This window comes from Asterias rubens, chromosome 7 (genome assembly GCF_902459465.1).
Source record: "Asterias rubens chromosome 7, eAstRub1.3, whole genome shotgun sequence".
Classification (NCBI taxonomy): domain Eukaryota; kingdom Metazoa; phylum Echinodermata; class Asteroidea; order Forcipulatida; family Asteriidae; genus Asterias; species Asterias rubens.
In genome coordinates, this window is record NC_047068.1 from 843,341 (window position 1) to 861,759 (window position 18,419).

Sequence of the window (18,419 nt, forward strand, 5' to 3'; positions counted from 1 at the left end):
TTCGTCCCCGAAGATGTTTTCTTCGGTGGTAGCATAGATTTGCCATCCTCAAAAAAAGCCTTATTTTCTTTCAGAAGGTATCTTTTTAAGTCGATTTGGAAGGGGAAAAATCCCCTTTATAAAACACTACAGTGGCTATGTTTATGCATGAAAAAAGAGCGGACTCTTGGCGATAAAGCGCATAATTCGGCGATAAGTAGAGCTTCGAAATTGTACCCTGTGGTCTTGAACGAATTTGGTACGCAGAACGTGTAGGGGATCCACGGGACAGTGGAAATGGGTTGTCGCTTGCGGCGCCTGTTCCCGCCGTAAGAGGCTTCGTCCTGTGATTCAACTCATCTTGTGGAGGTCTCGGTCGTCTTAATTCCGGAGCTAAAAAGGAAACTAAGTATACTGTAATAAACGTTAATATTCACTAATAAGGTATGTTTACCATGGTGGTGTACTGTAGATAGGGATGTAAATGATTGTCAGTGAAGACAATCGGTTCCAATGGCATGGGTTTCAATTTGTATCGTACCAGGGTAGCCTACTATTGACAGTTTGGTTATATAATAGGTTCGTAATATTGCTCCATGGTTACTATGGTAATAAATAGGCATGCTCTGCGCGGTGTGTAGGGCCTACTTTAACTTTGGAGGTTTCTGCCTCTGTGGGCACGGTAATTCATAGGACCCCAATTGATATTAATAAGCCTTATTTTTGCTTTATTAGGGTATCATTGGATTTGTTTGTGCCGCATTTTTTTATCATGTTCTAATTTAGTTTATGTTATTTGTCTTTTCTCCTGTTGATTATGTATGTATTTTTTTACATGTTTTTATCCGAATAAATTCAAATCAAATCTAGTCACAGTGTTGTTCTGGGCAGGGTGCCTTCAATATTGTAAGAGTTTTTAAGGAACTGTAATAAGTGGATAATTAATTTGTTCTACCACGGTCATTATTGCAAACAGGTAATATGTAATAAATCAACATCGCTGTTAATATTTATTATAAGCGTAAGGGTTTACATCGCAGTTCTGAATCAAGGTGGTAGTAATCTGTGTTAAACCACTGTCCATGGTACGCATGCACAAAAACATGTTTGCATATGAGCTGTGGGTGTCCTTTTTATATTCACTTTTATGGTATATAAGTTACCATGGTGTTATAGATAGGGGTGTCGATGATTGTCAGCAAAGACAATCGGTTCCATGGAGGTTTCTCCCTCCATGGGCATGGTATTCTACCTCCATGGTATTTCATAGGGACCCCTATGGAAATATTAATAAGCCTTAGATATTGGCTTTAGCTTATCCTTTGTATGTTTGTGTCGTATAATTATCAAGTTCTAAATTAATTTATCTTATTTCTTCACATTTTTTCCTGTTAAAATTGTGTGTGTGTTTTTTTGACATGTTTTTATTTATAAATTCAAATAAAATCAAACAAAATCACAGTGTTGTTCTGGGCAGGGGGTCCTCGAGTGCAAGAGTTTGTATAGAACTGTGATCAGTGGATAATGACTTTGTTCTACCATGGTCAGCAAACGTACTTGTAGTAGGTCTATGTGTTATGTAATAAATCAACGGCGTAACGGTTTACATCGCTGTATTGAATATCGGTGGTAGAAATCTGTGTCAAACCATTGTCTATGTACGCGCGCATCAAAACGTATTTTGCATACATAAAGAGCTGTGGGTCTTTATAGGGATATCAATGATTGTCAGTGAAGACAATCGGTTCCAATTTGTCGGTTTCAATTTGTATTGTAGCCTTTTGACTCTTTTAATGATCAATAGTTATTTTATAAGCATGCTGTGCGCAGTGCATATTTCAAGGACCACGTTAGGTATTTCCATGAAGGTTTCTACCTCCATGGGCATGGTATTTCATAGGGACTCCAAAGGAACTATAATAAGCCTTAGGTGACCAGTGGACAATAGATTTATTCTACCACGGTCGTTATTGTTTTCGATAATATCGCCGTTTTGAATATCGATGGTTGTAATCAGTGTCAAACCACTGTCTGTGTACGCGCGCATTAAAACGTGTTTTGCATACATAAAGAGCTGTGGGTCTCCTTTTTAAACGTTAATAATCACTTATAGGGTATATGTTTACCATGTTGTTCGTAAATAGGGATGTCGATGATTGTCAGTGAAGACAACCGGTTCCAATTCGTCAGTTTCAATTTGTATTGTAGCATGTTGACACTTTTAATGATCAATAGTAATTGTATGGCATGCTGTGCGTGGTACTTTAAGGGAGCATTTAGGTATTTCCATGGGGGTTTCTACCTCCATGGGCATGGTATTTCATAAGGACCCCAATGAAACTCGGCCTTAGGTATTTGCTTTAGGTTTCCTTGGATATTTTAGTACCGTATTTTAATCATGTTCTAATTAAATTTATCCTATTTCTACGTCTTTTCTCCTGTTGAAGTTGTGTATGTATTTTTGACAAGTTTTTATCTGAATAAATTCAAATCAAATCAAACCAAATCGATGTTGTTCTGGGCTGGGTGCCCTCGAGTGTCAGAGTTTTTGTAGAACTGTACTGTAATCGGTTTTAAATGAATTCGTTATACCGCGGTCATTATTGCAAATATATTGTTGTAGGTCTACATGTGTTGTGTAATAAATCAAAGTCGCTGTTTATATAATTCATAAATACCTCGGACAGTTTCGCTATTCCTATTGGTGGAGAGCGCGTCACGTGGGTGTGTATAAACCTGTGTTTATGACTGGTAAAAAGTGTTGAAACATGGGCGTGACACGCCTGCTCGCAACTGTGCTTAAACGACAGTTTCTTCATTCTTATTGTTTGAGAGCACCGGCCGGGACAGTTGTACCACATCACGCGATATGCGCGAAGCCCACAGCATTCCCTTATAAGGAGTTGTTTACCCAAGGGCGGCGGAGGGCCTTACCATTTCATAGCTGGAGGGGTGTTGTGTTGAAAGAAATCATTGAACAAGTAAAATTTGTGCATTTATTTTACTTTTTGACCAAAAGTTTTGATGGTTTTTTTTTTTGACCAAAAAAAGGTATTTATGAATGGGAATCAAAGTTAGTTGAATCGGTTTTCAACTAGTGGTTTAAACCCGCCGAGGCCTGGTTCTTGATTATTTACCTCGACTTCGTCTCGGTAAAATTATCAAGAACCAGGCCTCGTTGGGATTAAACCACTAGTTGAAAACCTCTTCACCTTATTTATATAAGCATATAACGGTTAACATGGCTGTATTGAATATCGGTGGTAGTAATCTTTGTCAACCCACTGTCAATGGTACGCACGCACCAAAACGTCTTTTGCATACAGTAGGAGCTGTATGTGTTCTTTTTAAATGTTAAGCAATTATTTACTTATGGTATACATCTTAACCATGGTGTTGTAGATAGAGATGTCGATGATTGTCCGTGAAGACAATCGATTCCAATTTGTCGGTTTCAATTTGTATCGAGCCTGTTGAAATTTTTAGTAATTTGATATGTATGCTCTGCGCAGTGTGTATTTTATGCTTTCAAGGACCATGTTAGGTATGGCATGGTATTTCATAAGGACCCCAATGGAACTAAGCCTGTGATATTGGCTTCAAGTTTCCTTGGATATGTTAGTAACGTATTTTTATCATGTTCTAATTTAAGTTATCTGATTTCTTCGTCTTTTCTCCCGTTGAAGTTGTGTATGTATTTTTGACATGTTTTTATCCAAGTAAATTAAAATCAAATCAAATCACAGTGATCAGATACTGAATTAATTATTTTTTTGTTCTGCCCCCATGGTCATTATTGCAAACGGGTACTTGCAGTAGGTCTATATGTGTTATGTAATAAACCGAAATCGCTGTTAATAATTTTATTTAAGATTATTAGCAGTTTACGTTGCCGTATTGAATATCGGTGTTAGTAATCTGTATCATACCGCTGTCTATGGTATGCGTGCCCCAAATCGCGTTTTGCATACATAATTAGCTGTTGGTGTTCTTTTTAACGTCAATATTTCATTTATATGGTTTACCATGGTGTTGTAGATAGGGATGTCGATGATTGTCAGTAAAGACAATCGTCGGTTTCAATTTGTAATAATAGTCTGTTGACATTTTTACCGATCAATAGAATTATACGCATGCTCTGCGCCGCGCGTATTTTATACTTTGAAGGACTATGTTAGGTATTTCCATGGAGGCATGGTACAAGGGATTTGCATAAAAGCAAATCGCTTTTTTATTTTTTATAATGTACATACACGAAACATTTAGGGTCATGGCAAACGTACGACGTGTGCCATATTCGTTGTTAAGGAAGCTCATTTTGTGGAAAGAGGTATGCTGTTAATTGTAGCATGTTCATTGATACGAGAAAGAATTAAAACAGAAATGTAAACCTTTACCCGAATGATCAGTCAGTTAACTGAGTGGGTTGGTTCTGACAGTGTGAAATAAAATTTTGAACTTGTGTTTCAGATCAACTTTAATATCATTAATGGCCATGTATGTGTCAATTGTCTTCGCTTCCAATTATTTATTTTTTTTCCCCACTTTTTTTGTCTTTTAAATTAACATTTTATTTAATAATGATAATACAAGTGTATTTATGTCATCAGTAAATTGAACAATAAAACACAATGTGCCAATGTCTTTCTGTCTCAGTGTTAAGTAGGATTTCAAACTTTAAATGTCTTAATGTTATACAATACTATTTTACTATTTGGTAAGTCCTGTTAGGATCTTGTATTACATTTTTATAGATTGTTGTGTTCCTCACTTTTTCCTGTTGTAAATTTTAAACATTTAAAAGAAAGAAATGTATGCGTTTGTGTATGCGCTGTACATAAACATTTAATGGTAATTGGGCACAATATAAATTAATACAAATATTAATTTTATATACGACCCTGGAGTATCTCTTCATTTGTATACAATTAATTAATTATTTGCTTACTGATTTGTTGGTTGCCTGTTATCTTGTGAATGTGAAGCATTTTGAGATTTTATGTAATACCTTGTATATAAAGAATAAATTACTATTTAATGTTATTTGTTTATTGAGTCCTCCGTGGTAATGACATGGCCAAAGAACTGTTTCTTCCGCACAGTCATCTGTTTTCTCAGCATCAACTCACTTACTATGGATCGCAGTCATCTGTTTTCTCAGCATCAACTCACTTACTATGGATCGCAGTCGTCTGTTTTCTTAGCATCAACTCACTTTCTATGGATCGCAGTCATCTGTTTTCTCAGCATCAACTCACTTACTATGGATCGCAGTCGTCTGTTTTCTTAGCATCAACTCACTTACTATGGATCGCAGTCGTCTGTTTTCTTAGCATCAACTCACTTTCTATGGATCGCAGTCATCTGTTTTCTTAGCATCAACTCACTTTCTATGGATCGCAGTCATCTGTTTTCTCAGCATCAACTCACTTTCTATGGATCGCAGTCATCTGTTTTCTCAGCATCAACTCACTTCTATGGATCGCAGTCATCTGTTTTGGCCATGGTCGTGTGAACTTGGACCAATCAGGTCTACCTTGGTTGATAACCATTTGTCAACAATTAGGACCCTCGATGAACTGGAGCGCTCTTCGCGGCTAAGCAAATCGATCGGTTCTAGTTAGGTAGGCGTAAAATATCTCTTATACTATCACCTATTTTATCTTAATGTATTGTTAACAAACGTTTATTCCCAAAACAGGTTGCCCTCGTCTTCCCCGGTTACTAACCAATTTCTTTGTTTTGTCAATCAGGACGAGGCCCTTCGATGTATCGAGCGCTCTTCGCGGCTAAGCAAATCTATCGGTTCTAGTTAGGTAGGCCTAAAATATCTCTTATACTATTACCTATTTTATCTTATTGTGATGTTAACAAACGTTTATTCCCAAAACAGGTCGCCATGATCCAATATTCCCTCGTCTTCCCTGGTTACTAACCATTCTCTTTGTTTTGTCAATCAGGACGAGGCTCTTCGATGTATCGAGCACTCTTCGCGGCTAAGCAAAGTGATCGGTTCTAGTTAGTGGCCATTAAATATCTCTTATACTGTTACCTATTTTATCTTATTGTAATGTTAATAAACTTTTATTCCCAAATTAGGTTGCCATGATCCAGACGAGGCCCTTTGATGTACGGAGCGCTCTACGCGACTAAGCACACCGATCGGTGAGTTAGGTGGCCATAAAATATCTCTTAAACTGTTACCTATTTTATCTTATTGTAATGCGAGAAGTCCACAAGATCCACTAAGAGAACCTACTCTGCGGTAGTAGGCTCTCTACCTAACAAAACCCTATGATAGCGAATGAATAAAAACTCACTCCGAGGCAGTGAAGTTTATAGCGAGAAGTCCACTGGATCCACTAAGAGAACCTACTCTGCGGTAGTAGGTAGACTGGCACTCTACCAAACAAAACCCTATAATAGCAAGGGCTTGAGAATACGGGAATATAATAAAGGAATAAAAACTCACTCCGAGGCAGTGAAGTTTATAGCGAGAAGTCCACTGGATCCACAAAGAGAACCTACTCTGCGGTAGTAGGCTCTCTACCTAACAAAACCCTATGACAGCAAAGGAATAAAAACTCACTCCGAGGCAGTGCAGTTTATAGCGAGATGTCCACATGATCCACTAAGAGAACCTACTCTGCGGTAGTAGGTAGACTGGCCCTCTACCAAACAAAACCCTATAATAGCAAGGGCTTGAGAATACGGGAATATAATAAAGGAATGAAAACTCACTCCGCGGCAGTGAAAGTTATAGCGAGAAGTCCACACGATCCACTAAGAGAACCTACTCTGCGGTAGTAGGTAGACTGGCACTCTACCAAACAAAACCCTATAATAGCAAGGGCTTGAGTTTATAGCGAGAAGTCCACTGGATCCACAAAGAGAACCTACTCTGCGGTAGTAGGCTCTCTACCTAACAAAACCCTATGATAGCAAAGGAATAAAAACTCACTCCGTGGCAGTGAAGTTTATAGCGAGAAGTCCACACGATCCACTAAGAGAACCTACTCTGCGGTAGTAGGTAGACTGGCACTCTACCAAACAAAACCCTATAATAGCAAGGGCTTGAGTTTATAGCGAGAAGTCCACTGGATCCACAAAGAGAACCTACTCTGCGGTAGTAGGCTCTCTACCTAACAAAACCCTATGATAGCAAAGGAATAAAAACTCACTCCGCGGCAGTGAAGTTTATAGCGAGAAGTCCACACGATCCACTAAGAGAACCTACTCTGCGGTAGTAGGTAGACTGGCACTCTACCAAACAAAACCCTATAATAGCAAGGGCTTGAGAATACGGGAATATAATAAAGGAATAAAAACTCACTCCGCGGCAGTGAAGTTTATAGCGAGAAGTCCACTGGATCCACTAAGAGAACCTACTCTGCGGTAGTAGGTAGACTGGCACTCTACCAAACAAAACCCTATAATAGCAAGGGCTTGAGAATACGGGAATATAATAAAGGAATAAAAACTCACTCCGAGGCAGTGAAGTTTATAGCGAGAAGTCCACTGGATCCACTAAGAGAACCTACTCTGCGGTAGTAGGCTCTCAACCTAACAAAACCCTATGACAGCAAAGGAATAAAAACTCACTCCGCGGCAGTGAAGTTTATAGCGAGAAGTCCACTGGATCCACAAAGAGAACCTACTCTGCGGTAGTAGGCTCTCTACCTAACAAAACCCTAGGACAGCAAAGGAATAAAAACTCACTCCGAGGCAGTGCAGTTTATAGCGAGAAGTCCACTGGATCCACTAAGAGAACCTACTCTGCGGTAGTAGGCTCTCTACCTAACAAAACCCTATGATAGCAAAGGAATAAAAACTCACTCCGCGGCAGTGAAGTTTATAGCGAGAAGTCCACTGGATCCACTAAGAGAACCTACTCTGCGGTAGTAGGTAGACTGGCACTCTACCAAACAAACCCTCTAATAGCAAGGGCTTGAGAATACGGGAATATAATAAAGGAATAAAAACTCACTCCGAGGCAGTGAAGTTTATAGCGAGAAGTCCACTGGATCCACTAAGAGAACCTACTCTGCGGTAGTAGGCTCTCTACCTAACAAAACCCTATGATAGCAAAGGAATAAAAACTCACTCCGAGGCAGTGAAGTTTATAGCGAGAAGTCCACATGATCCACTAAGAGAACCTACTCTGCGGTAGTAGGTAGACTGGCACTCTACCAAACAAAACCCTATAATAGCAAGGGCTTGAGAATACGGGAATATAATAAAGGAATAAAAACTCACTCCGAGGCAGTGAAGTTTATAGCGAGAAGTCCACTGGATCCACTAAGAGAACCTACTCTGCGGTAGTAGGTAGACTGGCACTCTACCAAACAAAACCCTATAATAGCAAGGGCTTGAGAATACGGGAATATAATAAAGGAATAAAAACTCACTCCGAGGCAGTGAAGTTTATAGCGAGAAGTCCACTGGATCCACTAAGAGAACCTACTCTGCGGTAGTAGGCTCTCTACCTAACAAAACCCTATGACAGCAAAGGAATAAAAACTCACTCCGAGGCAGTGAAGTTTATAGCGAGAAGTCCACTGGATCCACTAAGAGAACCTACTTTGCGGTAGTAGGTAGACTGGCACTCTACCAAACAAAACCCTATAATAGCAAGGGCTTCAGAATACGGGAATAATAATAAAGGAATAAAAACTCACTCCGCGGCAGTGAAGTTTATAGAGAGAAGTCCACTGGATCCACTAAGAGAACCTACTCTGCGGTAGTAGGTACACTGGCACTCTACCAAACAAAACCCTATAATAGCAAGGGCTTGAGAATATGGGAATATAATAAAGGAATAATAACTCACTCCGAGGCAGTGAAGTTTATAGCGAGAAGTCCACTGGATCCACTAAGAGAACCTACTCTGCGGTAGTAGGTAGACTGGCACTCTACCAAACAAAACCCTATAATAGCAAGGGCTTGAGAATATGGGAATATAATAAAGGAATAATAACTCACTCCGAGGCAGTGAAGTTTATAGCGAGAAGTCCACTGGATCCACTAAGAGAACCTACTCTGCGGTAGTAGGCTCTCTACCTAACAAAACCCTATGACAGCAAAGGAATAAAAACTCACTCCGCGGCAGTGAAGTTTATAGCGAGAAGTCCACATGATCCACTAAGAGAACCTACTCTGCGGTAGTAGGCTCTCTACCTAACAAAACCCTATGACAGCAAAGGAATAAAAACTCACTCCGCGGCAGTGAAGTTTATAGCGAGAAGTCCACATGATCCACTAAGAGAACCTACTCTGCGGTAGTAGGCACTCTACCAAACAAAACCCTATGATAGCAAAGGAATAAAAACTCACTCCGAGGCAGTGAAGTTTATAGCGAGAAGTCCACATGATCCACTAAGAGAACCTACTCTGCGGTAGTAGGTAGACTGGCACTCTACCAAACAAAACCCTATAATAGCAAGGGCTTGAGAATACGGGAATATAATAAAGGAATAAAAACTCACTCCGAGGCAGTGAAGTTTATAGCGAGAAGTCCACTTGATCCACTTAGAGAACCTACTCTGCGGTAGTAGGCTCTCTACCTAACAAAATCCTATGATAGCAAAGGAATAAAAACTCACTCTGCGGCAGTGAAGTTTATAGCGAGAAGTCCATACGATCCACTAAGAGAACCTACTCTGCGGTAGTAGGTAGACTGGCACTCTACCAAACAAACCCTATAATAGCAAGGGCTTGAGAATACGGGAATATAATAAAGGAATAAAAACTCACTCCGAGGCAGTGAAGTTTATAGCGAGAAGTCCACTGGATCCACTAAGAGAACCTACTCTGCGGTAGTAGGTAGACTGGCACTCTACCAAACAAAACCCTTTAATAGCAAGGGCTTGAGAATACGGGAATGTAATAAAGGAATAAAAACTCACTCCGCGGCAGTGAAGTTTATAGCGAGAAGTCCACTGGATCCACTAAGAGAACCTACTCTGCGGTAGTAGGTAGACTGGCACTCTACCAAACAAAACCCTATAATAGCAAGGGCTTGAGAATACGGGAATGTAATAAAGGAATAAAAACTCACTCCGAGGCAGTGAAGTTTATAGCGAGAAGTCCACACGATCCACTAAGAGAACCTACTCTGCGGTAGTAGGTAGACTGGCACTCTACCAAACAAAACCCTATAATAGCAAGGGCTTGAGAATACGGGAATATAATAAAGGAATAAAAACTCACTCCGAGGCAGTGAAGTTTATAGCGAGAAGCGAGAAGTCCACTGGATCCACTAAGAGAACCTACTCTGCGGTAGTAGGCTCTCTACCTAACAAGTCCGGATCGATCCACCAAGAGGAATCTACTCTGTGATACTGGCAAACAGTTCTCAAAGAACCAATCTTGACTAGAATCGACTAGTCAATCAATTGCTACCAAAACTAAACATTTTCCTTATTATGGCATGTTTAGTGATTTTTTTGCTACCACTTTTAAATTCCGTGAATGATGCAAAACACGTTTACTTTTTGGGGGTCAAAGGACTAGGAATGGCCAGAATGTGTGTGAAGTATTAAGGAACTTCTCACCCATGAAACATTCTATACGGCCTGCGTCTCAAATAGCCTCTCCTAGTCAAACTCCTACTGCCCGGCTTCCCGTGCCGATCCCTGTTTAGAACAGTGGGCAGAGGTGTGTAGGCGGAACTCTGGCGCCTTTAAAACCAGATTGCTCTATGGGCAGGTGGGGCTCATCAGCCGTGTGAGGCAGCCCACCTAGGACAAGGCACTCGTTCTTGAAACCCAGCAGAAGGGGCTCGTAAGCCATGGAAGGCAAAGCACATTTGTTTAACAGAAACAGGTTATCAGCCTAAATTACCGGTACCTAAAAGTTCACACTGCTGTGACTGGTGCCTCACAATTAATTTGTTTTCTAAAAAGCTTGTCAAGCAGTATTCTTGTTCAACAGCTTAATGAAATTGGGCCCATGTCCTCGCCTGTAAGGCCAACCAAAAGTGTGTCCTCCATTCTCAGTCGCAGCATGCACTGTGCTGGGCCAAGTCTCATAGAGCTGCTTAAGCACAAAAAATAGCTATTAACACAACAACATGCTGCCAGAATAAGGTTACCAGCCTAAATACCATGTCAAAAGTCCAATTTGTACAAAGTATGACACCCTTTTCAATCATCTGAATGCACACAATTCTATGCAACAAGTATTTTTTCTTGCATTGTTTGCAAGTTGGATGACCCAAAAATGTTTAGAGTAAAAGGCAGGCTCCAAAACAGCAGTTTGATAGTTCAACTTCACACAATTTTCAGAAAACACAGAGCTTTGGCCGTGGTGGATAATACGTCATGTTGTGGCATGAGCGATGAATGTTGTATGTTTGAAGTTAAGCAACGCTGGTACTTGCCAAAAAACAAACATTGACCAATGAGCAGAGTTTGTCACTAACGAGAGGGTTCTTAATGAGAAGTATTGTTTCTTTGTTACTTTCAGGTCACATGTCAAGGTTCATCATCATCCAGTTACTCTCGGAAAGAAGAAGACAACGGGAAAAGGATTCTTTTGTTTTTATCTTCCTGCTGTTTATCTGCTCATCGAGAGAATAGAGGTAAGACAACATTCTCATATATAACTTCAAAATATTACTGATCTTATGAAAAGCGGTTGTAACCCGCTATAAAATGCATGGTTTCCATTGTTGAGACCAATTCAGAACTGACTCCGCGGCAGTACAGTTAATTACGATCCTATAAGCTAAAGTAGTAGTCCAGTCTATTTTCTATACCATCCGCCCTGGTAAACGTTAAAAAGCAGGACAGTTCTTTTCAGAACTGAGAACCTCCGATTATCTACTCCGCGGCAGTAGAATAAAGCAAGACAGTTCTCTATTAAGAACAAACTCTACCTGGCAAGTAGTGACACACATGGTGTTACCGCAAACCAAATATACGTTTCCGTTAATGTTCTTTCTTGTGCTACTGTAACTTTGGTTTGTTTGTATGGGTCAAATAAACAATATTAATAAAGAAAGATGTTTGAAAGTATAATATAACAATGCACACTAATATGCCACACGTTTGCATAGTTTTTCTTATGTCTGCAACCTAGACAACACGTCAGCTTGTGGAATAAAATTTTATACTCCACAAAATGGTTGACCTTGTTAGTTCGCGGAGTAAAAGGGAACCATGCAATTTGGAGGCATATTTGTGTGGCTCATTATATTCTACTAACATCTTTCTACTCGTATGCATTTTAGAAAAAAAACATTAAAGATAAATACACCAACTTGTCCGATCCCAGGCACCAGTCCCTTTAAAGTAAAATTTAAACACTTTATTCTGATGGTCAATTGATAGCAACAAGAATGTGTCATTAAAGGAACACGTTGCCTTGGATCGGACGAGTTGGTCTATAAAAAGAGTTTATAACCGTTTGTTATAAAATGCATATGGTTGGAAAGATGTTTTAAAAGTAGAGTACAATGATCCACACAAATTTGCCTCGAAATTGCAAGGTTTTCCTTTTACTTTGCGAACTAAGATGGGACACGTTGCCTGGATGGCTGACCGTGTTCGTCGATAAGGTAAAAGGAAAACCGTGCAATTTCGAGGCGTGTTGGTGTGGATCATTGTATTCTACTTTTAAAACATCTTTCCAACCATATGCATTTTATAACCAACGGTTTAAAACGCTTTTCAAAGACCAGCTCGACCGATCCAAGGCAACGTGTTCCTTTAACCTAATACTGTTTGCCTTGATTAACTTTTAAACCTGGCATCATCATTGTAATCTAAAACGACGCTACAGAGAAGGCTACATGCTTATGTGGCTGTGATCGGTCAATGAAAAATGGGGCAAGGCTTACTTCCCTTACGACTTGCTATCATAAGAAATTTGTAAGAAACTTATAAGAAACTTATAAAAATCTTATTAAAGTCACCTGGAAATTGTTTTCGTTCTTTTCTTTCAAACATAAGAGTATATGCTTACGAACAATAAAACAATTTTTTTTAGTAATTGTTTGTCATGATTTATATGTTTAAAAAATATATAAAGTTGTTTGGGGGGCTGACTCCGCCTACCCCTTTTGTGACGTCAATCGAGGCAGACTTTGCCTGCAATGCGTATAGTAAACACACGTGCAAAGTACATGTACGTCCAAGTCGTGAGTTGGTACATTACAAAAAGTGTTTTTCTGCATTCAGCAGCAATACACCTGGTCGGCATTGCCGAAAAAAAAAAGTCTGCCTCGATTGACGTCACAAACAGCGCCCTCTCGGGTCGGGGTCTACTCTTAAATTTGTAAATAACATAAGAACTGATTTTTTAAAACCTTAGTTAACTGTTTATTCACATTCCACTCATCAATTTCAAAACACATATTAGTGACAAAAGAGCTTTATTTTGAAAAAATACCACTTCCAGGTGACTTTAAAATCTTTTCAGAACCTGGATTGAGCTGCTATGAGCAGTCCTATAAGAATCATATAAGAATCTTACAAGATTTTTGCAAGATTTTTAATACTATAAGTATTTTATATGTAAATTAGTAAGATCTCATCAGAATTACACCAGGATCTTATCAGAATCTGTAAATAATCTTATAAGAACTTCTGAATGTCTCTTGTAAGAATCTTATAAAAATTGTATAAGAGTCTTATAGGCAAAGTCATACTGTGTAAGACAATTATCAGACTTAAATAGAATGCATAAACTAGATAAGCGTTGAAGAGAACCAAATCAAATCTTAAAACTGATTCATAAATACCTCAGACAGTTTTGCTATTCCTATTGGTGGAGAGCGCGTCACGTGGGGGTAAATAAACGGTTGATAATGACCAGCTGTCAACCGGTTGTTTTCAGATACTACGCGCTAGTCTTGGTGCAAGACATTTCTCGTTACTGGCGATGCGGGAGCTGTCGGGGAGTTGGCCGCGCTGTGTGTGAAAGGAAAACGAACTAACGGATCCGAAAACTGTCTCAGTCATATAATGCAACTAATGGACGTACAGTGCTCAAGCACATTGGTTAACGGATAAGTTTTGACGGAGTTTCTTAATTTGTTTTGTCTTTTAACCAAAAATACATTCATGAATGGGAATATAAAAAAATAGTGACTCGTTCTTAAACTGCCGTTTAAAACCTTGCAGGGTAGTTGCAGTACGATAAAGTCCCTCGCATTTGGCTCGGGCCTTCATCACTAGGCATGAGCCTGCTGGTTTTGCGTAGGTGGCCATTTAAGAACTCGTCGCTACCCTTTTATTCCTTTATTTATGATCAAACAAAATGTCAACATCGAGTTAAAATGCTGCACTGAGATGAAGCATCAATTTTATTTTTCATTCATTGAGGTTGTTGAAAATAAAATAGTTTAGTTTACATGGACCAGCTTATACAAAACACTCAACTAAATTGTTACGGAAAAGAAATTGTGCCCAAAACATGTGTGTGACCCTAAGATAACTGTATCAAATATATCTTTATGTAATAGATGTTATAAATTTGCATCGGGGATAAAGAATATTAATTTTTTGTTTTTACCCATACACCGATGTGTGTTGGCACTGTATACTCAGTACTTTTCCCAAGTCCTGTGAAAAAAATATCACAGGCATGTTACTCGGGTTGGATTCGAACCCACGACCCTTGCAATTCTAGAGCAGTGTCTTACCAACTAGACTACCGAGGACTATCAAGAACCAGGCCTCGTTGGGATTAAACCACTAGTTGAAAACCTCTTCACCACACATTAATTCCCTTATTTATGCCTCAAGATTGGCAAAGCCACTTTTCTTCAAATACTTTTCTTCAAATCCTATTCCAATTCCTCCCCATTAAATCTGAGCCCCCTTTGCGCTGAGTAGGTCCTCCAGCACTGCCAATTTCATGTCACTGCGAATCATTAGCAAAACATTTATCATAATTTACTGCTGACTGTGGACGGCTACACCGTCATTCAGTGTCTTATAAATGCAGGGTTAGGAAACGGGCAATAAATGCCATTTTTTATTGCTAAATACAAGATAATACCAGAATGTGAGGAATGAATGAAAAGCATATGACGTAATGCTTTTCATTCATGTTTTTTTTTATTAGAGCGGGTGATACTCTTTGAAATACCATTCACTCAAGAAAATCTATTTTTTTAATGTTTGGGGCCAAAAATCTGACACAGCATCTTTAAAGTCATCGAAGATCGGTGTATGGTGTGAAAATTTCAGTGTCCATCAAGTTTTAATATATGTTTGCAAACTTCTTATGAAAAAAATGAAGGTAATTAGGGCATCAATTGGTATATGGCATTATTTTTTTTTCCAATTCAAAGAAAAAGGCACAATACCTTATAAACAGGACAGGGGGACACATCTGCCTAGCCTGCATGCTTTATACTCACTGGTGAAGGGTCGTTGAAGGATGGGGTGGGGGGGGGGGGTCATCAGTCAACTTTTACAAAATTTAATAATGTTATAAATATTGATGGTATAAAACAGAGCAGCTAAACACGCGACAGTTGTCATTCAATTCTTAACATATGGAAGAGACAAAAGCTGTGTGTTCAAACGATCATTTTTTTATATTGGTTTGATTTTTGTCTTTTCAGGATGTAAAGGAATCAAAGAAGACAGCGTGTAGGTAGCTCATATCCAACACCTCAACAATGGATCGATCCAGAAAACAGGAACTTGGTGCCGGAGAAGACACTTTGCCAGTTTCAGAAATGGATGTAGAACTGCATCAAGAGATTCCTTTGCCAGAACAACCCCCACGTGTAAGTGAGCCCAGCATCATTGATGATGTACAAGCTGACGTTACACCAAGAAGTACAACTCCTCCCCCTGACGGCCTGATGTACTTACGCATTCATCGGGCTAACATTATGGAAGAAATGATTGCTCATTTCAAAGATCCATACATTATTCTCGAAGAGATAGAAACTTCTTTTGTCAATGAAAGAGGCATAGATTGCGACGGCGTTTCTCGAGACGCTTATTGTTCCTTTTGGGAGGAGTTCTTCGAATGTGCATCGAAAGGTGAAGCAGGTCGGGTGCCCGTCATCACAGCAAATTGGATAAAGGAAGAATGGAAGGCAATTGGGAGGATCCTTCTCAAAGGATACATGGATCATCAGTATTTTCCCCTACAATTCAGCGAGGCTTTCATAATTGGCCTCATTCATGGGGAAGAGAAAGTTTCTCAAGAGATTCTTGAGAAATCATTCTTGGCATACCTTTGCTCCAGTGACAGCAACCTAGTCAAGATGGCGTTGAAAAGTGATACAGAGCCAAAAGACAATGCACAACTCACTGACTTCTTATACAGTATGGGTTGCCGTAGCATTCCAACACAACCCAGGTTGAGTACTGTACTCCTTCAAGTGGCCCACTTGGAACTCATTCAACGACCATTCTATGCAATGAAGACAATGGCTGAAGCTGCTTTCAACGAGTGGGCTGACTTGCTCCCGTCGGTGCAGTCAGTTTTGAACTTGTATGAAGAGAAAAAACCCACTACTCAAAAGGTTGTGAAAATGCTTCAGTGCAAGGTTATGAACGAAGCTCAAGAACGCAGTCTCAGATATATAAAGGAGTTTGTGAGATCTCTCCCCCAGCAGTCACTTCGGAAGTTTTTGCACTTTTTGACTGGCTCTGACACGGCTCCCACAAAAGCAATTCAGATCATATTTACAAAGTTAGACGGTTTGGCACGGAGACCAATTGCTCATGCGTGTGGCCCCTGTTTGGAACTTCCTAGCACGTATAAGAACTACTCTGATTTTAGGAAAGAAATGGAGGCAATTTTATCAAACACTGACAACTTTGAGATGAGCATTGCTTAAAACATTTCCTGCATGAGGATTTCTGCTGATATTTTGAGACACATTGAACCAGGGTTGAATCAAGTAAAAATGCAACATAAGCTTACAAAAGTCCTCAAGTTTGATAGTTTGATAGAATTGTTTCTGTTTCTGCTTTCAAAGTCTCATCTCTATAACTTTTTAATGTAACATGTTTTAAATGCAGTGGACACCATTGGTAATTACTCAAAACAATTATTAGCATTAAACCTTTCTTGATTACTAGTAATGGGGAGAGGTTGATAGTATACAAATATTGACTGCTTTAACTCGTGCTATGGCACTTATTTCTAAGTAGGATATATACTTCTATAGGAAATCAAATAGTGAAAAGTTTCATAAAATTTCAAGTGAACAGCAACTAACAAGACATTGAATTGTCAAGTTCTATTTTGGTTAATGTTTTATTTCAACAACTTCCCTGTGATGGTAATAAATGTGTCACTCTGTTTACTTTGAGAATACCACTTTATAACTGTGGTGCTGTAAACAACTCCTTCCAGACTCATTTTTACCTTAAAGGCACTGGACACTATTTGGTAATTGCTCAATATAATTGTTGCTCAAAAACTTGCTTGGTAACGAGCAATGGAGAGCTGTTGATAGTATAAAGCATTGGGAGAAACGGCTCCCTCTGAAGCACTGTGGTCTTGCTTTGCAACTGTATTACTTTGATGACCAATTGAGTAACAAAATATCACAAATTTGTTATTTTATGCATTACTATGTTGGGATGCACCTGCACCAAGTGAGAATACTGGTCCTTGACAATTTTTTTTTTAAAACAGCGTGTAATTTCTAACAAGGTTTTGTGTAGTTTTAGAGAAGGGGCTTACTTTTCACCCAACAAAATTTTAGGCTTCATGGTATGTGAAGCCTTTCTCAGTCGTCTAAAGTTCTTTCATGCAGTATGAGGGTGATTTGTTTTCCTTCATTATTTTGTTGTAACTTCCATGCCCAATTGAGCCAATTTTTTTCACAGATATGTTATTTTATTTTATGTTAGGGCACACAAAGTGAGGAACACTGTTTTTTTACAGTTTACCTAAGTGGATGACTGTATTTGCTGCAAAAGATTTAGATTTTTTTTAAACGGATTGGTACAATATTTATCCATCAAATGTGCGTTTTTTTTGTACATGGTAATTTTTTTCTGTTGACCTATTGTTATAATAAACACTGTTTTCAAAAACCTGTTCACACATGATGTTCATGCGTTATTCTTGTTCTAGTTTGTGGTGATGTTTTATGTTTTCGTTCAAGTAAAAGTAACGATGATTCGGGGGAAAAGGTTTAGATGTGTGGATAGCTTAATTAATGTGTTCAACTTTCATATGACACCAAAATGTTTGAGAATTACCTTTGCTTGGTGAGCACTGCTCACTGAGGAATAAGCGGCAGAAATCTTTCGCTTTCTTGAAAAACCATCTGCAACGATCTGCATCATGACACTTACCGATCTAATGCTTCAGAAGTTGCAGATAGCCCTATTTGTGGAATTGTTCAAAATATGTATCACAGGTTTTGAGTAAAAATCAAATGAATTTTGAGTGTGAATTTCCTCAACTACCGCTCTTTTACCGCTACATCTGATATCAAAATCTTTCGC

General features: G+C 39.1%; 1 protein-coding gene across 3 annotated transcripts; it reads left to right on the top strand.

Moving 5' to 3' along the window:
• Positions 1 to 300: 300 nt before the first annotated feature.
• Positions 301 to 17,965, top strand: LOC117292736. Of its 3 annotated transcripts, XM_033774884.1 has the most exons (5): positions 301 to 423; positions 5,733 to 5,795; positions 6,079 to 6,144; positions 11,446 to 11,560; positions 15,557 to 17,965. In XM_033774884.1, exon 5 carries the CDS (start codon positions 15,614 to 15,616, stop codon positions 16,790 to 16,792), a length of 1,179 nt encoding a protein of 392 aa, XP_033630775.1. In that variant the 5' UTR covers positions 301 to 423; positions 5,733 to 5,795; positions 6,079 to 6,144; positions 11,446 to 11,560; positions 15,557 to 15,613; the 3' UTR covers positions 16,793 to 17,965. The 3 variants fall into 3 exon arrangements, with proteins under 3 accessions (XP_033630775.1, XP_033630774.1, XP_033630777.1); XM_033774883.1 differs by lacking the exon at positions 5,733 to 5,795; XM_033774886.1 differs by lacking the exon at positions 5,733 to 5,795 and having other exon boundaries at positions 301 to 395.
• The last annotated feature ends 454 nt before the right edge of the window (positions 17,966 to 18,419 follow it).

Coding starts and splice junctions, on each gene's coding strand:
- LOC117292736 (XM_033774884.1), top strand. CDS start 15,614: ATGGATCGATCCAGAAAACAGGAACTTGGTGCCGGAGAAGACACTTTG.